The sequence below is a fragment of the Scomber scombrus genome, chromosome 1 (assembly GCF_963691925.1).
Source record: "Scomber scombrus chromosome 1, fScoSco1.1, whole genome shotgun sequence".
NCBI lineage: Eukaryota > Metazoa > Chordata > Actinopteri > Scombriformes > Scombridae > Scomber > Scomber scombrus.
The window spans coordinates 21880511-21908335 of NC_084970.1; the positions used below are offsets into that span (position 1 = coordinate 21880511).

At 39.7% G+C, this 27825-nt stretch overlaps 1 protein-coding gene across 1 annotated transcript in view; it reads right to left on the bottom strand.

The window, feature by feature from the left end:
• plekha7b (pleckstrin homology domain containing, family A member 7b) overlaps positions 1-24708 on the bottom strand; it is a 78826-nt gene extending 54118 nt beyond the window's left edge. Inside the window, exons 1-3 of the mRNA XM_062423213.1 lie at positions 24626-24708; positions 24429-24505; positions 24251-24308 (exon numbers count right to left, since the gene is read on the bottom strand). Coding sequence (XP_062279197.1) covers positions 24251-24308; positions 24429-24505; positions 24626-24708 — 218 coding nt within the window. The remainder of the gene's footprint in view (positions 1-24250; positions 24309-24428; positions 24506-24625) is intronic.
• Between the last annotated feature and the right edge of the window lie 3117 nt (positions 24709-27825).

Here is a 27825-nt window from a genome sequence, read left to right on the forward strand (position 1 = left end):
AATACACAGAGAATGTACTCCCTTTTCAAATACCTCACCCTTCTGTTTGGTATCATCATTATGTCTATTCTTAGAAGTATTAACTCTCTCTGGGAATGTGCAGCATTTGTGGTTAAGGAGAGGTCACCTCCTTCCTCTGATACTACCTCCCCTCTATCCACGTGTATAATGTCCCCTGAGCCAATTTTCGGTATGTCATTTTTCAGTCCGAAATCTCCAGCCACACAAGTTGCAGTTAACAAAGATATGACCTCTATCTGCCAGGCATACAAGTGAAGCACCTTGGCTATCGGCCACATTTTACCCCAATGGTCAAGGGATAACATGGGAATGATGAGCTTGGCTGAGCTGGGCTGGGTGTGACTAGGCGGGACTAAACATGACTGGGTCGAGTACTGAACTAAACATCAGATCAGATGTTCCTCCAAGCCCTGAGTAGAAACAGACCGAGCAAAAGCCGAGCTTACATAATCCATTATAAACAGACCACCACACATGAGTGGACACACCCACATGAGGCAAATTGATGTTTGTTTGAAATGAGCTAGGTTATAAACGCCGCTGTATATTCAGCAGTGAAAATAATGTTGATTAAAAGCGAGACCAAACTGTCAACCTCTGTTATCTGCTGCTCATAGGTGAAACTTTGTGGTCTGGTCTTTACTGCCTTTGTGGCTGAGAGCACAGCAGGAGGGCTGACCGATGAGGAAGCACATGCAGGAATGATAAATAGGCTAAGTAACCTTATCGCCGCGGCTGACATCAAGGCTCTGACAGAATGATAATAAGCTTGATATCTTGTGCATAGATCCATGAATAGATTAATGGCTGGCTCTTCTGTATGTCCTGGTTTCTATGTTCTAACCCAAATAAAACTGGCAAAATGAACTAAAGAACTGCTTAAAAACAGTAGTTTGGCCATTTATGTGGCTGGAACAGATGGAACAGTGCATTGAGGAACATGCAGCTGCAAAATGTACAATTCAATTTAGTTGGTCAATCCCTAAATTCACCTTGCTGCACCCATGCTAACACAGCACTGTGGCTAGTGAGCCTGTACTATATGAACATACAATTTCAACAAAAAGAGAACTAAAGAGCCTACCAATGCATGGAAAAGTGCAATATGCAGTAAATGTGGGACTGTATGTGTACATCTGTATACAGTATATCTCTGTGCATCTGTGCATATGTTGGTTGAGCCCTAGTAGCAGCTGTGCTTAGGACTGAGGAGTGAATCCATGTAAACAAGTACATTCCTCTGAGGAGTGTATCTCTTGCTCAGTGAAACAGCGGAGAGGGGAGGAGGACTGCATCAAACCTCCACTGTAGTCTAACCTATAGAGACGTCCCCATATTAACCATGTTTATAGATGAGCGTCATAATTAGCCTGAAAGCTCACAGTTCTGCTGACATCAACACAGCGGTCAGTGACCTGTGATTATGAGGCACTGCGGTGAGCATCTCTCGCTTTGTCCCTCTGTCTTTCTGTTCTTTTCCCGTAAAGGCTGCTTAATTAGTATACACTGATAAAAGCACTTCGCAAAGGCAATTCAAATGGTTATATTGCCTTTTAAAAACAGCCAGATGCCTTCCCTGCCACAAACATAGATGATAGACACTCCTCAGCATGCATGTAAATTCTCCCTTTTTCCCATATACTTTGTACAAACACATAACAGCATGCAATAAAGCACTTTATCTCCTCCAGCTGCTTGTACGTTGTAGCAGAATGCTTCAGCTAGCAATACAATCCACACATGTGTTGGTAGAGGGACTGCGATACACACCTGTGAGTCGCACGATAAACTGGCTGCCTCTTGTAAGGGAAGTTAAAGGACTGTCCTGGTTGGCCCAACATGTTAGCCGCAGGTCTGTGATTTGCTGTGCTCTGCTGTGCTCTTCTCAGTGGTGACTGTGTGTGTGTGTGTACTCCTCTCAGCTGGTAGTACTGCTGTTGCTGACGTCCTCTGCTGAGCACCGTGGCGTTGATTCATTCAAAACATCCTCCTTCCCACTTCTCCTGTGTTACGCTGCTGAGGTGGAGCTAAAAATACATGCAGTCAGTGAACTGTCCCCTGTCTCCGAGAGCGTTGGCTTGTGATGGATATTATTAAGGCCAGCCAACCTCACCGATACGTCACGTAAGCCCCAAAGCACCAAGTAAAACTACAGTTACAAAGCATTAGCCATAGCCCATATAATCATATTATCTTCTCTCGCATTCTCTCCCTGTAGTGGTAGCCTTTCTATCCTCACCTCTCCTCTCCTCTCCTGTAATGTATGCGTCCCTCAGCAGAGCTGTGCTGTCAGAGCACTTTCCCGAGCTGGACGCCCTCTCTGCTCCATTCTCTCTGCAGTCATGCAGGCAATGCACAGCATGCAAAGCGAGAAACAACAAATGAGGAAGAAAGGGTAATTACTGCAGTGAGTAAGGAAAAATGATGTGATGACGGAAGTGATGGTGGGAAGGTGAGAGAAAATATGTTGCAACTTAATTTTATGTAATATTAGATGGGTATGCCTATATGGTTTGTGTGCAAGAAATGTTCCTATGCTACCATTTTGCACCAGCTGTACATGATAAAAGATGTACACCCACAAGCATCATTACAGTATATAAACTGTCAAATTTGAAAACTTTATTAATAGTTACTAAATTTGTCTTCTAAGGATTTATTTTTTTCTTTAGCCACCCCAGTGGCATGGAGCTTCATGGCAATATCAGTCAGTCAATCTGAAATATCTCAACTATTAGATGGATTGTCAAGTTTCCTTCCCCAAATCTATGGTCTCCAGAAAAAGAAACCAACTGATTTTGGTTATGCCGTGACTGTCACTTACTGACACCTAGTTTGATAATTAAACTTTTATTGACTAACTTAGTTATTGATGGATTGGAAGAATACTTTAGACATTACTGGTTCTCCTCAAATCATATCCTCCTGTCCTAATGACTGCAAGCATCCGCTGACTGCCACTAAGTGACACCTAGTTCAATAATTAAACTTTTAATGATTGATTTAATTATTGATGGATTGGCAGAACATTTTGAACAGACATTCATGATTCTCCTAATATCCTATCCTCTTGTCCTAATGACTATGGGGATCCCCTGACTTTTTCTTGTCCTTCAGCATCACCATGAGGTTTACATGTCTGGCTTTGAGCGATTGTTGACATCTCAACAATCTTAACTTAAGTCTGAACTTTTCTTCTCATGCCATCAGCAGTTACATTTTCTTAACCTGCAAAATACCGGCAATATTTATGACTTTCACATCAGGGTCAGCTATACACTGTGTTTAGAGCTAAATAGCAAATGCTGGCATACTAACATGCAAAACTAAGAGGGTAAACATTGTGACTGCTAAACATCAACAAGTTAACATTGAGTCCCAGTTGGGAAGACATACTATATCTCATGGAAAGAGAAATGGAAGTCAACACTGGGCTCTGACCCAACAGCTGAAGAGACGGATGACTATGCCATGTTACAAATGCCTGCTATCAGCTAATAAAACAGAGTGGGGATGGGGGTGCATGTGAAAAATGCTTTTTGCATCAGCTAAGGACTCAGAAAGTCACCTCACACATTAAGCTGACAGTACCCACACACATACACACATGCACCAAAATGCAGGTAATGCATCCAGCTGTTGTTGCCCTCATCCCCTGAGTTTCATCCTCTGCTGCTCTTTCTCATCCATCTGCACTCTCCTTCACATCTCGTTAGCATACCCCAGGAGTCAAAGAACACAGTGTGACAGATCACTGGCTCTGACCTGCACTAATGGTCATCTGAATTGTGCGTTAGACCTCAATTTATTTCACTGCCAAGGAAAAATTGTATGCCATTCAAGTTTAAAATCAACCATATACTGGGAAATACTTAACAGCTGGAAAGCAAAACAGTTCCAGAGTGTCTGCAGCGAAGACAAGATACACACAATATATCATTTTTAAATCTTAGTTTTGTAAATTGACCTTAAAGAGACTGTTGTGCAATACTAAAAGTATGATCCACACATGAACATGGCATTACTTAAACACACACAACCTATAGCATGAATCGCAACACACACTACTGTATGGCCACACCTGGCCTGAACAAATAATCTCAATGGGATGTGACTGATATACAGAAATCTTCTTTTTATCACGTTTTCTATGGTCGAAGTATCAGCTCATATTGTATATTGTCATTCATATTTACATTATTTATAGAGTTGCACACGCTGATTCTTTTTGGCCTCTTCAAGGAATAAGTGGTAAACTGCATACTGACATAACACCTTTTAAGTTAATATGGCGAACTTGTTAGCAAACGCTTGCTTTCTTATACATCCAACAGTTACGGAGCAACATAATCATTCATTTAGAGTTCAGTTTCTGGCCTGCTTGTGAATGTAAGTCCAATATTCACTGTCCTTTTAGCTCTTGTTTTGGTCTCTATCAACTCCTGAGGGAAATATCTGGAAAATCTGAGAAATATATTAGCTGCTAACTGCTCTACTATGTTTACCAGCAACACTGTCCCCGACACTCACTGTGCCTGTTTGCCGCTCAGTGCTGTGCATGTAGTGTACAGTTGGGTTTTTGGAGCTTGTTAAATCACAATGAAATGAGAGTGGTGAGAGTAAACCAAAACAGTGAACTTTTGGCCAGAGAGTTAAACTATAAGCTGACACTTGCTATAAAGCTCTGTAAAACCAAGGGGGGCTGCAGTCAGTGATCATTTTTGTAGGTTCAGAGTGACACTTCTAGCAATAAACATTATCATTTGATACACTGTTATTATAAAAATAATGATTATAACTAGTATTTATAAGTTATCAAAAACTAACATGAATGCATTGACAATGTGCATGGCAAAATGCCATGAACACATATTAATGAAACAATATTAAACAAATAGAAATATAATTTTTAATCATTTTAAAAGACTAAACTAAAAGGCTAACTTCTTGTAAAGACACATTCCTCCTATGTATCAGAGTCCTCTTAGTCATATGTGTTGCTAAATTGCTACTCACCAGTAAATGATCACAAGTGGAAAGTAAATCCAGTTCAAAAGCTTCAAACGTCCATTTCTGTCCTAAGCTTGAAGATGGACAATAAGTTGTGTCCTTTGTTGTTCTCTTGTTTTAATACAGTGCACAGTGTTGCAGGTGAGTGTGCAAGAGAGGGCACAAACAGCAGTGTCAGATAGGAATATAACTGCTGTTTCAGCCGTCTCTCTCTACTCTAACACTGCCAGCACTTACAGTACGTTGCTCTGCTAAGATTCTACAGGGAAGAATAAAATGATAACACTCCTATTGTTCAGTCCTAAAAAATGAAGGGGGAGGAAAGGGGAAGGGTCTGACTTGCTGCCTGGAGCCTTCAATCATTTGGTCACCACAGATGAGCAGTTATCACTTCAGCATGTTGACCAGTTAACACAATGTGCTGACCTTGGTCTCTGACTGCAACCAGAGCCTTCCATCCCACCCTGAACGCTCTTTATCAGATCGCATCCCAGTCAGCCAGGGAGACAGAGGTGGAGGATGGAGGACAGACTACAGCTGAGTGGCTGGCTCAGGGTGCTGCAGTGCCGGGTCAATAATCCGCAGACAGACATATAGATAAGAGCAGAGGGCTGGATGAGGGTGGTCGATACATCAAATGGACCTGCCACTTTTATCATCCCGACTGTTGGAAAACAGAATGAAGCTACTGGCTACAACAACACTGTCACAATAAAATGAATCATTTGTATGATACCTCCCAATCTGTTGTGTTAGCAAACCAGAAAGCCAGCAAATCAACAAAAAATATACCACAGCTGCAATGGTGATGGACTAAAATTGCACAGAAAGAAGATATTGTCAGTTACCAATTCAATACAGAACTCTGGATTTTTCTGTCAAATAGAGGCAATTGAATGATTATTAAGCTGATATATATAAGGGGGGAGATAAAACATTCATATTCATATAACTCAAGCCTGAGTTAAACGCAGTTATAAGGTTACATTTTTGTAATAAACATAATTCAGTTTCAGCACTGTAAGAACAAGCTTGTGCAATAAGGAACGTTGTGGTGGCAAAAGCATGTTATGCATTATCTGTATTGACAATAAATAAGAAAAACTGAAACAAACATGAAATGGCATCAAACTGTCAAAGAGACAAAGAAAGACTCAGTAGCAATATCTAGTGGCTGCATACAGAACAGCACTTCACAGCAAAACTGTACTGTACATGCACATGCTCCACAATCAGTCTCATTGATTTACTGAATTTATCAGTAATCTAGATGATCAGTTCGTCAAAATCAGCATATTTTCTGCACAAAAGAAATTCAATCTTTTCTCACTTGTCAAATTCCAGAGGTCCAGTGGTTGAAGGTGGCCACATTGGTCACAAATGGTCAAATCACAAATATTTAGAATAAAGAGAGGATTCATTGGATCATGAATGAGGAATAAGTCTTGCATCTCTGGTGCACTAAGCAAATTAAATTGGATTGGTTTGCGGGAACTCACACAGCCACATGGTCAATGTGTTCAATAAATGCTGCAGTGAGTGAAATTGGCCAAATCACCAGATCTGCTCTGGCTAGCATTGGCAAGGCAGGTCGTTTCATTTATCTTTTTCTCACTCGATATTCCATTAATGGGAATAGCAATATCTAATCAAGTAATCCACAATGGGAAACTTTTTGTTCACAGCTTCTATGCTGCTGAACATAAGCTTATTGAAATGTTAAGATTATTCAGACTTCAGACAATACCACTGAAGAATATTTAGAGAAAAACACTGCAAAGCCAGATTATTGCCTACAAATTCCTATAGATCGTGAAGGTGTAATGTTGAAAAATAGTTATTATTATTATTATTCATTTTCAAACATGACACCATTTCCTGCTCTCACCAGACAATAGGACATACAAAAAATATGTCAGGTCATCTTGTATTAAATAAGTTTTCTTGGATTGTTTTATGATTTAATGCCTTAAACCTTAGCCCATTTAGTTTTTTGTTATTTTTTACATTAAGCAGATATCTTTCTTAGAATAAACCCATAGACTGAGCTTAAAGTTTTGTTCTTGATCTTGGAAACTAGTTTGATTAAAAAAAACATAGCCCATTTACTACCCTTTTCCAGAGCTTTTGGAGACCATGAGATGCAATTGAGAGCTCCAGAAATAGGGAATAGGTGGACTTTTAGTTACAATTTTTTTGTCAAACAGAAAAGGTTTGCATTTCAGCTCTATATGTGTAGCATGTAGAATGTATGCAATAGTTTCAGCAAGTGCTCAGTAGCAGTTTTACAGTCGTACTAAATAAAATAAATTCCATGCTCTACCTTTTACCAGATGCACATACCTACACTATACCTAAGCCCTTTTTATCCAAATGAAAACTTGATATGCTCCCAAAAACCAAGGCCTCGTTTTACCTGTCTCATGATATCAACATTTGGATTTTTATTTTTTTTAATACAGAAATGAGCAGAAAACAGATGTTCCACTCATAGAGTCAAACACAGAAAGACATAGAGAACAGTCAGTGTTTGCCAGCCAGTCCAAGCAAATTAAAGCACATGGTACAGATCTGTGAGTGATTTCACACTCTGACTTTAATTTTATTTGCCATTTTAAAAAGGTCACAAAAACATAATTTTTCATCTGAGGAACAAAATTAGACTATTTTTAAACTGAGAATGATGCTGAAATGCTGATACACTTTTATTACAAGCTGCTTAGATTATTGCAAATCTTTCACTGGTCTCACAAAAAAGTCTTTAAAAAAATCATAGGCAACACACTGCAGCCAAGATTTTGACCAATGCAAAAAAAGATCGCATTACTCTCTCTGCTCGCATCACTGCATTGTCTACCTTTACCTTTCGGAATTGGTTTTATCTCCAAAGCCCTCTATAATCTAGCACCTTCATTAACCAGTGACTGCCTTTCATTTTATGTTCTAACAAGAACTCTCAGATCTTCCACTGCCCTTTTTTTGTGACCCACACAAAATCTGGCAAAGTTCTGTGTTTATGGCCCTAAACTGTGGAACATCTTGCCCTCAGATCTCAGAACAGCAAATTCCCTGGGAACTTTTAAAAGTAAACTAAAGACCTATCTTTTTAATTTGGCTTTTAATGTGGCTTAACGTTACTCATATTGTTGTTAAAGTTTTATTGTATTGTGATTAAATTGTTTATGTTCGTTTGTTTTTCTCTCATTTATTTCTCTAATTTTTTAACCTATTGGTATTGTTTATTATCATCTGATCTTAATTTAAAATGCACTTTGGGTTGCATCTTTGCATGAAACTTGCTACAGAGATAGGTTTATTATCACTATTGTTAGTATTATTATCATTATTAAACTATTCTGCAGATTTTACACTGGTGATGTAAGCTTAGTACATTTAAATTGCCTACATGTTGCTCATCACTTTGAAGGCGAACACTGGAGTCTGCTGGACAAAATAACAATGAACACTTTACAAAAAAGCTTGATTCTAAGACAATCTCAGCAAAAATACTTTCTCATTTTATCCAACATCCATCTTGCACCTCTGTGGCTGCTAACTAATCAATTCTCTCCTCACCGGTGTGGTGAGATGAGAACAGTGTGGGACCTGCTTCTCTCTGCAGTGGCTTAAGTCACACTCAGGCTCTGGCAGAATGCGGCAGAAAGAAGTGTCATCTGGCTTCCGGTTGACCATGTGAGCGAGCGGACGTGAGCTTCAGGTCTCCCGATCACTTTTGCTGATTTTTTTATTTAAACATCAGACTTTCTCCTAACAAACTATATTAGCGCATTGTTAAGTCACTTCGGAGCGTTTGGTACCACGATGAGCAACTCTATCTATAAGAAGAACAACGTTGGCGGCGCACAAACCCCAGCAGTGAAGCGAGGTAGCACTTCCATAGCTAGCAAACTTTCAGCCATGGCAGGTAATGCGGCTACCTCCAATAGCAATGATGCTAACGCTAGCTCACCTGCCCGGGGCGACTCCACCGACACCATCTCCATGTCGCAACTGGTGGCCGAACTGTCGAAACAGAGAGCCGGTCTGAAGGATGATCTTTCGGAGCTGATACAACAGTCATTGAAACCACTCCAGACAACCATGGATGTCCTCCAGGAGACGGTCAGCGCCTTCCAGACCCGTTTAACAGCCACGGAAGAAATTGCTGGAGAAAATTTTGAACGACTGACTTCAGTTGAGACCACGATTAAATCTCTCCAAACACAGAACCAAGAACTTTTGGACCGCATGGACGACATGGAAAACAGGTCACGTAGATCCAATTTGAGGATGGTGAACATCCCGGAGGGGAGCGAGAGCGGAAAGGACCCGGTCAAGTTCATCTCCGAGCTGCTGGTGGAATGTGCGGGCCCCGAGCTATTCACGGAGCCGCCTGAACTGGAGAGGGCTCACCGTTCACTTTCCCGGAGACCGGATGAGGGGAAACCAGCCAGACCGTTCATCGTACGCTTTCTTCGCTTCCAGCAGAAAGAGGCAGCCTTAAGGTGGTCCAGAAACCATGAGGTGAAATATAAAGGATCTGTCCTGAGGTTTTATCCTGACCTGAGCCCGGCGCTGGCGAGGAAACGCGCAGCTTACAATGATGTGAAACGGGCGCTTTATCAGAAGGGAGTTCGGTTCCGTCTGTTACACCCGGCTCGCCTGGTAGTGTCATTTGAGGAGCAGACGTTCACCTTCGAAACACCTGAAGCCGCCCAGGACTTTTACAACCGCCGGATGAATAAGGTTTGACTGTAAACAGCGCTCATGATCGAGAAGTGACTTCTACACTCTCTGGACTTGAACGTTAACCTGCATGAACACTCATACACGCTCTCATCAGTGGACTCAGGTATCCTTTCGTCTCATTTTATCACTCATTATTTTCTTTTTTTTCTATCTCATTGGGGTTCCTGGTTATTCCAGATGTAAGGGCTGCGTGGCAGCTAAATTCATTTCTGTTATTATTATTATTATTTTTATTTTTATTAAGGATTATCTCTTACGTGATTATTTGAGACTTATCTGATACCTAGTTAAAGTCCATCTGCATTTACTCCCCCCTTAGAGCATCTATGTTTGCTATGAGTGCGCAGATATGGAAAGGGATTTATACTTGGCCCACATGGACGTGTATGGGGACATATACATTTGTTTGTGTATATAGAATTTATTATTGTTGTTTTCCTTTTATTTTTTCACCATAACTTTTCAATTTGCTATAAGTCTTGACAGTGATGTTAGCACATATGCTCATGTGATTGGGAGTACCTTGAGTGATAGTAGGATTGTAGGGTAAGTATGCACTCCCGGAAGTTTAGGGGGGATTTGGCAAGCCTGCAGTTCTCCTCAGTTGGGGAGGGGAACATAGGCACAGGGTACTTCTTGTTTTATCTTGTTCTAACACTGTTTTGGGTTACTGGGGGTACTGCTGGGGTTATGGGTTTACTGAGTAAGTATTCTTTTTTTAAATCTCAAATCTACTTCTACAAGTGTGTTTTTCCTATTTCACTGCATATTCATGACTGGAGGTACTATTTTATATTCTTTTGGGAGTGTATGCGGGACTGTGATGCAGCGGGTCAGATCTCTCCCCAGTTGATATTGATAAATCTCATACTATGAGTAAGACACAGGACAGTAAACATGGTACTACAGGGGAAAATGTAAGATTCATATCGTGGAATGTTAAGGGGTTGAATGGGCCGGTAAAGCGGGCTAGAATATGCACGCACCTTAAATTTTTAAAGTGTGAAATTGCTTTTTTGCAAGAAACGCATTTAATGATTCGCGATCAATTTAGATTAAAAAAATCGTGGGATGGTCAAGTTTTTCACTCAGGCTTTGATTCGAGGTCCCGGGGCACAGCAATCTTGATTCATAAAAAAACGCTCTTTACGGCCACAGATATTGTATCTGATCCGCATGGCCGCTTTATCATCGTTTCTGGATCTCTCTACCATAGACCGGTGATATTAGTTAATATATATGCACCCAACTGGGACGATGAGAATTTTATGGAAAAAGTGAACTCTTCTATACCTGACATTAATTCGCACAGCTTAATTTTTGGTGGAGACCTGAATTGCACAATTAACCCCTCTTTAGACCGTTCCAGCCCCAAATCAAAGACCCCCTCCAAAATGGCTAGAATATTGTCATCTTTTATGTACCAAATTGGATGTTCGGACCCTTGGCGCTTTCTTTTCCCTCAAAGTAGTGTTTTCGTCCACCACTCTTATAGCAGAATTGACTATTTTTTCATAGACAACGCACTACTTCATTTAGTTAAAAACATAGAATATTCTACCATAGTTGAGTCTGACCACGCTCCGGTTATATTAGACCTCTCCTTTCCATTTAATATCTCTGACCGGGCCCCTTGGAGACTCAACTCTGCACTACTGACAGATGATGCCTTCTGCCAAATGATCTCAACAGCCATTGATAATTTTCTAGAAACCAACAGAAAGGATGATGTATCACCATCCTTGCTCTGGCAAACTCTCAAAGTAGTAATAAGGGGGGATATCATTGCCTACACATCTAGGTTGAATAAAGCTCGGAGGCTAGAACAAGAACAACTTCTCAACGCCATAACTGACATAGACAGTCAATATTCTGCCACTCCCACTCCGGAACTCTACAAAAGCAAACTAGATCTTCAAGCCAGATATGAATTATTGTCATCTGAAAGAACAGAACGTACATTACTGAAATCACGAGGCTTTATCTATGAGCATGGCGATAAGGCTAGCAGACTGCTAGCGCATCAACTAAAACGTAAGTCTGCCAACCAACAAATATCGCAAATACGCAAAGAAAATGGGGAACTAGCTACAGACCCCCTTGAAATTAACGACACCTTTAAAGCTTTTTATTCAAATCTTTACACATCGGAAGCACCCACTGACGACACCAATATGCGCAATTTCTTTTCAAACTTAAAAGCCCCTGTCATTAATTCTGCACACAAAGCAGAATTGGATCTGCCTCTTAGCCTAACAGAAATTTGTAATGCAATCTCTGCTATGCAAAGTGGCAGGGCCCCGATGGATATCCAATTGAATTCTACAAAAAATTTGCAGCCAAATTAACACCACTCATTTTAGACATGTTTAATGACTCGTTTGGATCTGGGGCCCTGCCACAGACGCTAACTGAAGCTTCCATAACCCTTATACCGAAACCGGGAAAGGACAGAACACAGTGTGGATCATACCGGCCCATCTCGTTGTTAAACTCTGACATCAAGATTCTAGCCAAGGCACTTGCTCGGCGTCTGGAATATGTCACTGATGAGGTGATCTCCCCTGATCAAACAGGTTTCATGTCTGGTCGTCACTCGTTCTCTAACATCCGAAACCTCTTCAACGTCATATATTCTCCTGCATCCGGGGAGGTGCCAGAAGTGGTTATCTCCCTGGATGCGGAGAAAGCCTTCGATAGAGTGGAGTGGGTTTATTTATTTGAATGTTTGCAGGCGTTTGGTTTTGGACCCACTTTTATTGCCTGGATTAGGCTCATGTACGCTTTACCGAGGGCTTCAGTGGTCACGAATGGCAAGCGATCCAAATTTTTCTCACTATCAAGAGGGACACGCCAGGGGTGCCCTCTAAGTCCGCTCTTGTTTGCACTCGCAATCGAGCCTCTGTCAATCATGTTAAAATCCTCCTTGGACATAAGAGGGATCTCAAGATGGGGGAGGGAGCACAAGCTGGCTTTATATGCTGACGACTTACTTTTGTATGTGTCTTTGCCGCTGCAGTGTGTCCCTCACATAGTCCAATTATTGCAAAATGTTGGTGTTTTTTCAGGTTATAAGACTAACCTTACAAAAAGTGAGTGCTTTCCAGTGAACGACTTGGCCCTAGCAATCTCGCAAGAAGACCTCCCATTTCGGCTCTCCAAACTTGGCTTCAGATATTTAGGAATCAATGTTACACGGACTTTCTCTAAATTGTACAACGAAAACTTTGTACCCCTTATTGATAAACTAAAAGTTGACTTGCAGAATTGGAAATCTATTAATCTCTCCCTAGCTGGTAAGATCAACTCTATAAAGATGAATGTGTTGCCCCGCTTCCTTTACCTCTTTCAGTGCCTCCCTATATTTCTCAAAAAGTCATTTTTTCAGTCCGTTGACAAAATGTTATCATCATACATTTGGGGGGGAAAAGCTCCTAGAATACAGAAAATACTTCTGCAACAGCATCGTTCCCAAGGTGGTCTCGGTTTACCAAATTTGCTTCATTATTACTGGGCTTCAAACATTCAGAAGATCCTATACTGGCTTCGTTCGCCAGAGATGTCATGGTGTGATATTGAAAATGAGTCATGCATTTCGACTTCACTCCCTGCCCTGGTTATGTCGAGTTTACCTTTCTCAGCTTCTCTCTACACCTCCAACGCTGTTGTTACCAACACTCTACGAATTTGGTCACAATTTCGAAACCATTTCAATTTATCTGACTTCTCTCATCTGGCTCCTGTCTGCAATAACCATCTTTTTGTCCCATCCAGACTTGACAATACCTTTGCCCTGTGGAAAAGACTTGGCCTCTCCACATTCAAAGATCTTTACAGTGAGGGTATCTTCTCTACTTTTGACCATCTCTCTCGGAAATTCAACCTTCCTGTCTCCAGTCATTTCAGATACTTCCAGGCCAGACATTTTATACAAAATATAGACTCTAACTTCCCCAATGCTCCCCAACCTACTGCCATAGATGACATCTTCCAAATCCCCTCCAACCCAAAAGGTTTTATTTCAAGAATCTACTCCAACATTTCATCTATCAAAGTAACTCCTCTCAATAAAATTAAAGAGAAATGGGAGAGAGAATTTGGGGAGGTTATACCCGAGGAGACCTGGACTGAAGCCTTAAAGAGAGTTAACAGTACTACCTCATGTGCAAGGCTGGGTGTTATTCAGTTCAAGGTATTACACCGTACCCACCTCTCCAAGTCTAGACTGGCCAAATTTTATTCTGATGTTGATGAGACCTGTATTAGATGTCGGGCGGCTGAAGCAACACTAACACACATGTTCTGGTCGTGCCCCTCTCTCTCAGAGTACTGGTCGGCAATATTCAGTATTCTCTCACAGGCACTATCTCTAAATTTGCAACCCAACGCTTGCACTGCCGTCTTCGGTACAGTACCAATGGAAGAGCAGATTTTGACCAGACATAAAGACATTATTGCATTTGCCACCCTTCTTGCTCGCAGAAGGATTTTGTTACTCTGGAAGTCCTCCAAACCGCCCAGCATCTCCTTATGGTTGAGTGACATTATGCTTTACTTAAGTCTGGAAAAGATAAAATACACTCTTAGAGGGTCAAAAAATCTGTTCTATACCACCTGGGATCCAGTAATTTCTTTCATTAACGAACTAAAAACCCTCCCTGACAGTCCGTGACATCATGACTATTATGGTTTTTGTGGGATGATATATATATATATGTGTATATATATATACATGACAACGCATGTCTAATGCAGCCTCCTCATCTACTCCCCTTTTATTTCCTTTATTTCTTTTTACTTTTATTTCTACATGACCTCCACTTTATTTTTTTAATTTTCTCTCTGTTTAAACACTTGTACAATTTGTTTTCCTAAATACACTGCAACTTCTATTTATGTGTATCTTAGACTACTCAGGTTTCTGTTTGGTTAGGGGTGGGGGGATGGGAAATCTGTGTTCAGTAAAAGAAAATGTTTGTCTTTTCTTATATGATTGTCTTCGCATTATCTTCAATAAAAAGATAATACAAAAAAAAAAAAGAAGTGTCATCTGAAGTCAATCAGAGGGAGGGTGTACAAACTCTTTCTTTCCTCCAGGGAGCCAGCTGAAACTACTCAGGTGTAGAACATTTTTCTTTAACAGCATGACAAGAGTGACAAATGACAATGGACAAAGAAGAATACAAAAACTGTATTTTTGCTTAATAGGAAATTTTAATTGTTCTCAGCTGTTTCTTGTGTGCCAGTTTAATTTTCATTTGCCCTGCATTAGCATAGCATATGACAGATATTCAGAAAAAAGTGACATTTCTATAACACAAATACACAACCAGAATTGCACATTAATATTTTGTTAATATTTAATCCAGAACATGCTAGGAAGTGTTACCTTATCTCACTCTGCCTATCCTCGCTCTCCAAACTGGAGGGCTCCAGCTCAGTAACCAGTTCTGTTTCATGATCAGTCGAGTCAGTCCCCTGGCCAAGGGGCAGGCAGCTGCAACAGCAGCTCCCATCCCGGCTCTGGCATCTCCCCTGCCCTGTTTCTGCTCTAACTCCAGCTCCTGCTCTGACTGGTCAACCTGCTCCAGCTGTCTGGACAGGGAATGACTCAGTCTAGATAATGTATGTCATCCAACAGCTCTTAATGTATTCATTCTTTGCAGGCCTCTTCGTTATATATTGCAAGTCAAAACAAGGCCTGATGGAAAGCTTCCTTTCTATTCTGCAGCACAGATACCCACTGTACCAGCTGTCTCAATCTATCCTTTTTTTTCATCCACTTTATTCAGTCCGATGCTTTAACCTCCAACTCTATTTGTAGGCCTCCGACATAACTGTACAGTATATGTTGTTTAACTGTCACGAGCCTCGTAATCACTCACTGCGGACATGATATTGACAACGACAGCTCTGTTTATTAAACGATCTGGCCTCAAGTGAACAGTCAGGCCGCCTCACAAGCAAGTTAAGAAGACAGATGCACCAACATAATAGCTGGACACAATTTAAACATGATACAAGGACCTACTGATGATGACAAATGGTCAACATAAATCACCCTCCAACTGTGAGAGAGGACTGACTACCTCACCAAAATCCCATTTTGCAATTTCTCAGCCATAAATCCTGATATCAATTTCAGCATCCCTGGGCTTGTTGTTAAATATGGTGTTAGCAAGAGCACCATTACCATCTTCACAGGATTAATGATTCCTGCTTCAAGGCCAGTTTGTGTGTATGTTATAGAGCAATGAAGTGTTCTGTGTAATTTTTGAATGTGCGCATATGTGTGTGCGCATTTGACAGCTATCACCTTATTCCCACGCTTCACTACCACCATCACATTCATCTGGAAAAAAACACGCTATAAGCACAACAACATATTGCAATTGTCTTGACCTTGAAATGCATTTCGTCTGTTCATTCAGTATTTTCATTCCCTGCGCAGCATGCATGGTAAAATGGTGGGAAGAGAAGTGTAACAAGCTGGGAGCTGCAGTTAAACTTCTTTATTGCAATGTATTTATTCTCTTTCCCTTCATCAAAGTGTGAGATTTTGATGCTGTAACAGGAACAACCACGGAGCATATCTGATCATTTGCTAATTTCTTCAGCAAGTACAAATGAAAGTCATGATGATAATGTGTCAATCACAGAATAATGAAAATATTAATAAAAACTTTGAATACATTCTCCGACTAACAGACATATTTAATACTTATTTCTTGCAACAAAGAAAGGAATGCAGTGTTTTTCATACTAATAATGTTCCCAAATCAAATATCTTTCTTTTGCAGAGATAAAACATGAGTAATATGATCCATCAGGATTTTGACAAGAATGACAACACATTTTAAAGTATCTATTTTCAGCTGAAGGTCACTGTCTCAACAAACAGCTTGACGGATGGTACAGAAAGAGAGAGACTGAACTGTGTTTACACACAAGATGAAACAGACAAGAAGAGTCTGCAGAAATGCTATCTATCTGAGCCACTACACAATATACTGATATGAAAGTATCAAAAAAAATATATATATAATAATATAATAATATAACAAAAATACAAATATATTGCGGAGTATTATAAATACGATTCCTCAACATAATTGTTCTGAAGTGCATGAATTGTACATGTTGGTAGATGGTGTAGCCCTTTCAACTTTGTGTCTTTGCTCACATATGAAAATACTCAAAACATCAAATCATAATGCAGTTTGGTTGCAATTTGAATGTTAACCTGCTTGTTCATTGTTTGTTTGTAAACTGAAACCTGTCAGACAAAAAAGAAAATCAGCAGCTCTACAAAGTATATAAGGATGCATTATGCAAGTTATACAACCACTATTTTCTGTAATAACAGGATGTACCGATTTAGGAAATGCCTGTTACAAAGTACAGGTTTAAGATACTACTCTGGTAATGATTTAGAAAATAGCAGTGGTTCCTTTGGTGCCTTGATGTCACCATCTTGGCTGTGTGGCTTTGTAGAGTAAGTGGAAGTTACCCTGCAATCAGGTGCATAGACTACACTGCAAGTGATGCTAGCACAGTCTGAAGATACAGCTTTGTGAAGTATGCTGCCTGCAGTACTTTGTGGAGCCTTATAGAAGCAGTTAACAAGCACAACTGTGGACAAGGAAATGATGGGGCAAATGCAACACAGTCTGTTAAACAGTGTCTCATACCAGACAAATATACAGAGAGAGTGTAAGAAACATTGAATTGAATGAAAAAGTTTTGTATCTGTATTCTCCTGTGCCTGAAGGCAGACCTGTGCCCCTGCACTATATATAAATATGGAATTTGCTCACTAGAGCACACATACTGTAGGAAAGCTGATGGTGTTACGGGATCTTATTAAGTGAAACTTGTGTGAGGAGATTCCCATTTGATGATATACAATATTTAATCCATACCCTCTTGTAACATCCACTCAGTTTCTACATGGGCACTCTTACTGATAGCATAAAGATTGATAGGCATCAGTTTCTCAATGTATCAGTGATAAAAAGATGCCTCGCTGCTTTTGTCACCCTCAGGTTTATTGAAACAAGCATTTGCACTGATGCTTCTCTTGTCTGATGCATGGGGCAGGAGAGCTGATTCTGATCTGATTGATATTCAGTAATGCATTTTCAATCTTTCTTCATTACTTCCCATGGCACTTAACAAAGATTTCCAAATAATGTCCCTTCACACCGATGGATCTTTATACAAATATAAGGTTACCTAGCAAATCTAATAGTAGTCAGTAGAGCTGCAGCTGTTGCTGCAGTTACCACATTACCGTGTTAGCACAATTACGTAACACCCACCACAAAGTCAAGCTAATCACTGCTTCACCGCTGAGTGAGCGGCTCATGTGATGGACACAAGTCTTCTCTCAGGCTTGACATAAAGAATGACGTAGCTGCTGAACGCCAACCAATATTACTGCTGCAAAGTCAACCTTAATGAAGAAGTTCAAAAAGACAAACTATCAGTCTTATAAATGCTAACTGTCGGTGCAAATCATTTTTGACCACTTCCAAGAGCCTGGAATGAAAGTGTGTGAGTATGTAACTATACTATGATGTGAGATGATTCAGTTCAAAAGACCTATCTTATACTGGCCCTTTATGCTTAACTCCGGCAAGCTTTCCAGAAGCCTGCGAGGGGTAGCCATATCAAAGTCGTGATTAGTTACTACCAATGAAAACCTAATGTTCCCTGCTTTACTGCTTTAAATTAAAAGCTTTTAAATGACTAAATAACTGGAGATTTTTATTGTGAAGAATTTACAGGAAATTAAACATGCTACTCACCGAATTATCATTGCTAAAAACTGGTCAACACAACATATGGAGATATTTGGAGCTTTTCGTTTAGCCTATCAGTTATAATAATGCAGGGAGGAATAGTATAAGCAGAAACAAACACAGTGATGATGATGTCTGATGAAGAGCTGCAGACAACCAGCAAACTACTTATTTTACCTTGCCCTGCTATGTAATGGAATACCACTCACAGTGTGCCAGCTTGAATCGAATCAGCGTGGCTACCCCCAAAACAAAAACGCCGTAATGTTAGCAGAGTGGAGCAGCTAACTCCAAGATGAACATAAAATATAAGTACAAAGAAATCTGTCAAAAGTTGACATCGGCCCGGGTTGAAAGTAGAAAAAACTTTGTAAACCGAGCATTCAGAGCAGCCTAGCATCCTGAAGTTGGTGCTTTTTGCTCACAGGGATTACTTCTAAATTAATTTACCTCATTGCTTTACACTTCAGCCACATTTTATATGAATATCCGACATTGTAGCATGACATAACTGAAAAGAAGGAAAAGCATAATAGGTCCTCTTTAAGCGGTAAATAGCTTATCCTTGTAGGTAGTGAGTGTCTATTTCTTGCTTCTTTTCAAAAAATCACAGACTTGTCTTGTTGCCTGAGCCCAAAGCAGAGCCAGTAGGGACACAATTTAAAAGGAATGTCTGTCAAGAAAAACTCATATCTGAAATCCACTGTGGTCAGGTTTTCTAACTTAGAATGGACCTGCTATAAGTTTTGTGTAAATCTATAAGTTTAAAAGTCCATTTTTAGTACAATTCTACAGTTATATGCAATATATGCCTAAATCAAGTTCAAGTTTAATTATTTTTAGTCTTTGATATAATGTTTGAGGAATTCCGACATGCATTTATTTGACAGCATAAAGAGTCAACAATTGCACATAAATCTGTTTCATGTTAAAAGATCCTTTAATCTGGAAGGGGAAAGGTAATTTGAAGGATCTTGGGGCTCGTTTGTGGCACTATCCTTTTTGGCTGTGATATTTTGAACTCAGCAGTTACTGACATATAGATTTGCTCTGTTTGCAGAAAAAGAAAGCTTAATTAAGACAGCATTGAGATAAGGACCTGTAGGGATACTAAACTGCTTTTTTATTCCCTATTAAAACACCCTCCTTCAAAACTCCCTAAACGTCTTATGGCTAATTAACTCACACTGTCCCGATAAAAATAGTCAGCTAGTTAAAAATGCCAACACAATGTAAAAACATAACAAGCAGCAGAATAGGGGGAAGATAAACACAGTCAAAAATCTGAGGGACAATAAAACATTGATTGATGAGATTTAGATAGAAGTAAAGGGAGTCTTCTAGTTTTTGGTGTGAAATATGTGAGCTTTTAGTGTGGATATCAAACACTTCCTCCTGTCTCACAGCATTGTAAGCCCATTCAACAATGTGAACTGTGTCCTCAACAGGACACCATTGTGCCTTAGTGGGGTCATTTTTTCCCTCAGGGAGCTATAGAATTGCACATTTCCAAAGCTCAGTGAGTGCCAATGATGTGGCGGAGAGTACACCTGACTGAACTGAAGTTTTCCTAGCTTTTACTTGGGAATTAACACATCTTATGAGCCTTTATAAATGAGATTAATTAATGATATTAATTCAAAATAGCACAGTAATCATTATTACTCCGAAGTCTTTAGTTTACCGCCTTGTCCATTGCTTTTTACTTTATTTTGAGTCAGATGTTTATAATGTTACTAACTCCTTTAATGTTCTTCCAGTCAAAACCTATTATTGAATGAATTCCATGACAGCTGAGGCTTACTACTAGTTCACTCTTATAACACTGTTGGACTCACAGGGGAACATTTAAGAAAAAAGGGTCAAAATCAATGCAGCAGAACCAGAGATACTATCTTAGAGTTTTGGGTGCAAAGAGTTTTGGGTGTGTGTCTTATGTGGGTAATGTAGCCTTGTAGTCTCAAGCAGATATAAGGAGGGGGCTAGGAGAGGTCTGGTTTAGGTCTGATCTTGTTGAAGTTCCCCTTTAACTTAGTTATACCTCTGCATTGTACCTATAATAAGTTATCTCACTCCCACACGTTTTGCCTGTTTTTTGCTTTCAACTGGCTTATTTGCAGTGAAATTCACCCATTTGATAAACCTCAACACACAGACTTGTGCCATCTGTAACGGAAAGTATCATCTTCAGGAATTGAACTGAGTCATTTTGGAGGCTGGATTTCAAACTGGGTCAGATCCTTGGAGATTTGCCAGAAGTATGACAGACAAAGATAGTCTATCTCAATCCATTGCCATAGATGATGGCAGACCTCGACCATTAGTTTTGACAATCTCCTCCTCCAAACTACTCAATTCAATATATTGATTAGTCAGTGTATCAAAAGTACTATAACTAAGTTGAACTAAACTAAATCCATCTTAGTCTGAGATGAGGCACTGAAATATATCTTAACTCTCAAAGTGTTCATACATCCAACATAGAGTGCTACGCCCACTTAAACGTAGATCAAATCTGCAGGCCACAGGCTGGCCTACAGCGAGGTGTAAATAAGTGTGAGTTGTGCCACAGCAGCAGTGTCTGAACAATCCTTCCTTTGTACTCCACCTCAACTAAATTCACAAACAACGCACAACCAAGTCTACCAACCGTTGTCACAGCAGCACTGTGTGGATTTCAGCCATGCTTGAGTTTGTTTGTTTGGACAGCTGAGAGGTGAAAGATGGATTGGAATGGACATCAGTTTTTTTTATATCAAAATACCTATTTGCTTTGTGATAAAAAAAAATGAAAAATTAATTCCAAGCAAGGTTTCCCAGAAAGTCTAATGTTGAAGTGGAAATTATTTGTATGTATGAGGTGAAATTTCCTTAAACAAAAAAGAAACTCACCTAAATTCAATGCTTATAGCAGTTGTCCCTGTAGTATGAGTTGTAGCTTGTTATAAGCTATAAACTAATACTTGTGAGGATTTTAACAGTGTGAAATAGGGCCTGAGTCCAAGTTGTCCAATACCTGTCCAATTTTTTAAATGTGATTTTAAGAAATAATCCCACTGAGCTGGAGACATCTTCACTGTCTTAAGTGTTTGAGCATTGCCAAAAAAACATTAATAACCAAAGCATATCTTGCATCAAAGCTATTAAGATATTCCTGGATAGTAGGCTGTTTTTAGTCATGAATCTGTCAAATCAACTTGGATTTGTAAGAACAAAGACGCAATAAATATAACAGGTATTCACACTTACAGCTCAATTAGCTGAGTGCTGGAGTTCAAAGCAAGGTAAGCTTCAACAACTGACACTCCCTATAATTAGCCTGTAGACACACGGGACAAATACAGAAGCCTGGCATCATCATCATCTACAATAAATCAAATAAACCACCAGAGATAAACTCCTCCACAATGTGGAAATGACAGTACTCCATCAACAGAGAATAATACAATGGTTTGCAATGAAAAGGTCATGCTCGTCACCAGCTGTACACCAATGTGCTGTTTCTCAAACTAATTATCCATGCGAACGCGAAACAGCAATATGGGACCATTTCACGGATTAAACAAAGGTCGATACATTTTTCATATCCAATCAATGCTATTGGTTTATTTAGTAGCTATCTTTACATACATTTGTGTGTGGCTGGCTGATATGAAGAGAGAGCATTATCTCAATAATACTGTATATATAGTCAAAGTCATATGATGAAAACTTAAATTAACGTTCACATTGATTGAAATTATTATATTGTTTTTAAAAGACCAAAAGTCATAATGTCCTGAGAACAATATACACTACATGAAGCATCATCATGCAGTGACCGATTTTGGCATTATACAGTAAATTTGTCACAATGCTAAATCATCACTCAGAGTATTAATACCAATGATTTGATTTTCTTACACGTACCAAGAGCACACAGAAAGATGTCAACTGTGCTCAAAATAAACTATAAAGTTAAAGAGAACGGCCTGACTATGTTCCTGTTCAATGTTTGACTCAAAGACATTTCTGTTGAAAACAAAGAAGTGATAGCAAAGCAGGAGCAAAACAGGATCCTTCCACCATGCCAACTGGGCAACAAGTACATTTTACAGCCTTGACATTTAGGCTACCATATATCACACAACTTCAGTGTTGTTTTGTTCTGCCTAATTCCAGAGCAAAAGCAAAAAAGAAAAAAGAAAACTGAGTGAGTGAGTGAAAAAAACACAATGACCACCTTTATTCAACACACAATAAATGTGTCACCAACAACAAATTTGTTAGTTTATGTGCCGTTTTAAAGCCCACAACATCGTTGGATCCCACACTTTCTTTCAAAGTGGCTACTGAATGCATGTAAGCCCCTGTTTTTTTGGCTCAGTGCAATCTGTGTACATAACTTGTCATCTGACAAGTTATGTAAAGCAACTCTTGTTATCTCTTGTCATTACACTGTGTGATACAGATCTGAGCCAAAATGAAAAAATGTGTGATGTAAATTTTGTTGTCTGCAGAGAAAGCAAATACCTCTCATTAATAACCACCAATCTCAGAAATTCTGCAGCTATGAGCATATTAAACCTTCCATACAGGCCTTCTGTCTGGGACAAATGGGGCAAACTAAAAGGGGCATGGCAGGACTACGGGTAGTGGGACAACAAAATGTTAAACAGTGGGAGGAGTCACTGTAATTCACAATGATGCAGCTCCAATGAAGAATTTATTTATTTATTTAGTTTTACAGTAAGCTTTCTGTTTTTCATTGTAACCCTGACTTAATTTGATTCAGCATGATTTGCTGGTTTCTCTTGTGTCCTGGTTTATCTCACATGACTCATCTGATACACACTAAAAACCACTGACCAAAATCTATCCATCCATTACACATTTTAGATGTAAATGCAAATATATAACACTTAATCATCAACTAAGCATCTAAACATAACAGATGTGTCAGTATGGTACTTGATGGTGTGGCACCTTTCACTGATTTCTAATTTGAATCCTATGACTGAAATCAAGAAGGGACGTGAAAATCTGACAGAATCCTACGACTGAAATCAACAACGGACGTGAAAATCTGACAGAATAACTTCACACACTGCAGCCTGTGTGTGACTTTGGAAAATCTGTCCTCCCGGCTTCAATAATGCAATCATGCCATACATCTCTGTCACCACATGGTCACACCCCTCTCCTGCACCCCTTACAGTCACTCTCTCTCTCTCTCTGCCTCACACACACACACACCAAGGCTGTACACCTAGTATCTAATAGAGGGAGTAGAGGTCCTGCATGGAGGATGTGAGGAGAATTTTAATAGCCTTCTTCCTGTCCTGCTAGGCACTGCCACTTTCCATTCACAATGCAGACAGAAAATTGGTTTCATATATCAGTGGGACCCCTGTGTGTTAATCCATAATGGTTCGTTTGTTAATCATTTGTCAGCTCATGTATATAGATAGTGTTTTCTAGGCAAAATGTTGTCTTTTTTAATCTATTTCTTTAATCTAGCATGTGATGGCAGCTGAAACATGTAACCAAACATGTCAGTACAACACACAGAGGCAGACAGGACATGAAAGCAGCATTTTTACACACACCACCTCAATGCAAAACAAGCAGCTAATCAAATTGTACACGGTCCAAACAATGCAACACAATGCACATGAGCCACTCACTTAATGAAGTAGCTGGCTCCCTCGTCCGTGAAGCCCTCTTCCCATCCTCTCGGCAAATCTATAACACGGGACAAAAAAAAAGAAAGAAAAAACATATTGAACGACCCGCCAAAGGACAGCACACTGCAGCAAAAAATGCCCTCTTTGTATCCTGCAAATGTGATAGTTTGCCTCGTACCTGACCGTATCATGTGTCCCGAGTTAACAGGTTCACCAGTGCGCGGATGGAGCCAAGTAGTGCTCTGAGTTTTATCGCTGCAAGAAAGACACCTGTTACTGAACGATATTTTTTTAAACAAAAAACAAAACAAAAACCCTTCACACTGCGTTAAGGACTCGTAAAGTAACCAATGTTGAATAGTTAGACCGGCTCACTTAATAAAAAAGACCCGCCCATCTCTACAAACTCCGTACGACCAGTGGTCAGGTAGGGTGTCCCGTCCGAGAGGTGCCGCCATGATCTCTCGTCTCTGCTCCGGCTCTCCCCCCTCTTCCTCTCCGCAGACTTTTCCAGGGAGCTCAGATATAATACCACCGCTAGGGCTGCATAGTTTTTTAAAGGGGAAGAATACCAAACTCGTCAATGGACTCACTCCACCACTCTGTTTTTTTGTTGTAATTTGAGCTGAAGAGAAGAGGCTATCCTTTTCCCAGAAGTGGCGGTCTGGTGGGTGATTATAAAAGCAAAGCTCGGACCCCAACAAAACAATGGAATAATAAATGAAGTCCACTGCGGAGAAAAAGTAGGGAGTAGCCCCTAGGGTGTAGTAGAGCTGCACTGGATTGATATGAGTGGGAAATGATTTTTGGCACGAGGTACAATCAAAACTATGCTCCTAAGAAAACATCTGGGACAGTTTTAAAACTCATTTTAGACGGATTCACACCTGAAAGCAAAGAAATGTAAGTTCTTTAAAGCAGTTTTCTCAAACTTTTTCATGTCAAGGTCCCCTTAACTGACACAAAATGTATAAGATTGTGTCTCAGGGTCCCTCATCTGATCAAATGTTTGCTTTTATATGTTTCATTACATAAAGTGTTTGAAACATATGACCAAAAATATAAATGTTGTCTTTGTGTTACTTATGGATGGAATAACAGTGAAAATTAATGATTCCCCTTTTTGCTGGTGTCCCCCTGGAGCCCTCTCAAGGGCCACTGGGAGAATATTAAAAGATTACCTGCTTGAGTCTCTCCTGTAAAGCTACTGCAGTATATGTTGAAGTGTGAATGTGTTTGAGGGAGAGAAATAAAACACTGATTAAATAAGGAACCAAGCATCCTTTAAGAAATGTTTCATCACAGGCTTATGAGAAACCCTGACTGCATACCTGAGGAGCAGTATACAATATCAAGATTTAAGTTTTGAGTCCTTCAGTTGAGCATGCTTGAGTGCAGCACCACCTAAATAAAAGGACAAGGAACTATTTGTGGTGGAAAAGAAGAAAATCAGACAGTACAATACATCCACAGGCTCAAGGCCGAGGATTGAGATGATACCACTTTCAACTGGAGGGAGCTAATCAACTTTGTAATTACATGTGAGTCATGATGCCAAAAACTGATAATCACATACAGTAACATTACACTAAGTCTTCTTTAAAGCTGACTTAAACAACATCAGTAGACAGAAATAAACATTGCAATACTGTTATCAATTAATTTCAAGCAATTTTCTTGCACACAGAATTTCCTGAAGATTAGATTCAGGAAAATAAAAAGTATTGTGCTGTGATCATATCATTATTTGTATTATTATCTTCAACTAAAGATTGACAGAATTATCCAAAGTCCTGCTATGTGCATGTTTACTGTAGTTAAGGGCTTCAACCAATGATTGTGTTCATTGATTATTGTCTTGATTAGTTGTTTGGTCTATAAAACATCACAAAAGGTGGGAAAACGTTGTTTCTCCCAGTCCAAAATATCCTCAAATGTCTCATTTTGTCCTGACCAACAGCCAACACCCCAGAGATACTTAGTTTACTATCATAGAAGACTAAATAAACCAGAAAATAATCACAATCGATCAGAGAATGTTCTCCTTAGGAAATTCCTCAAAATGATTATTTGATTGTTAAAATAGCTGCAGATTAATTTTCTGTTGATCAAGAATGGAAAAATGCACAACCACAGTTAAGAGCCAGAGGTAGATAGATGGAAAGAGACCTTTATTAAACAGTAACATTTTCAATTGCATAGAAATAGCATGAGACCAACATGAAAACCATTTGGCTACAAGGACTGCATTTAACTGTTTTTGAACAGTATCTGGCATGTATGCATGGATCCGAGCTTGCCTACATGTGTGAATGAAAAATACTGGAAGCATTAGATGAAGTTTATCAGCCTCACATCACCTTCACTGCAGTCAGGCTCTGAAGACAGAGAGCCTTCTTGACCATGACACATTACAATAATGCTTACACTGCATCAAACAGACCTTCCCAATTTATCAGTGCTGCCCATAAATTTCACTTGGGCGGAGTGACGGCAGGCAATGTTCAAAGTCACAGTGGTGTTGGCACAGGAGTTATCTTGCTGAGCATCGGACACCTGGAGTCAATGTTTCACATCATCATGACATGTTCTCTTACAAATGCATCATGACTAAAAGTGCTCTTCCCTGGCAGGATATGTGGCTTTAACCAGGAGGGAGAAAATGGTTTGCCGATAAACCTGTCAAACAACCATAAAAAGACATGCAAAAATACCTCAACAGTTTCTCGTGTCCCCCGTGACGCATAGATTATGTGTCCTCTGTGGAGGGAAAATACTATACTATACTGGGTGCATTCACCCCAGTGAGCAGGAAGCATCTGTCAACATTATAAATATTTGATCTGTGATTCTTTGTTGTAACATTCTCCAGTGGTTTAAGACATTTTTCTTCAAAGGCTGTGGGACATAAAACATTTCCTCTATAAGCCATTAAAGTGCAGCTGCTGTGCAGAAATCCAATCATTGTAAACCTCAAATACTTATCTGCTTGGCAAAAAGACAAAGAATTCAAGGTACAGACATATGTTTCTATCCCTTTGTTTACAAATTATTGATAACAATAAGTTAATTATTTAGTTAATGAGATCTGCAGAGATGTGAGAAATAAACGTAAAAACCTGAATAAATTAGTGGAGAAACTAAAAAATGCAGATACGTTCCTACATTGGGCACTGCTTTCCACCAGCTTTATCGAAACACCATGTGAGGAAATATCTTTTGGAAAGCAGATTTTCACAGACTAGTATCTTCCACAGTATGAGAAAAGCACCACCCCATTTCTATGGACTTGAAGAAGAAACTTGCTGCGCACTGACAGACAGAATATATGTTCTGTTGAGACAAAAATATTCTGCGTGTAAGGTCAAGCAGAAACTGGCAGACATCTGCAAGAGGCTTAAATATACAGCCTGGATTCCTCATTAACACGGCCAATAATTTAAAAATGGTGTCATTAAGCGCACAATTAACTTATTCCTCATCCGGTCTGCACAATGAAGCAGGGGTAGCTGGAACATACACACTGCAGTGTAATCATCTGATATCCTTACTCATCCAGTCACTGTTATTTGACC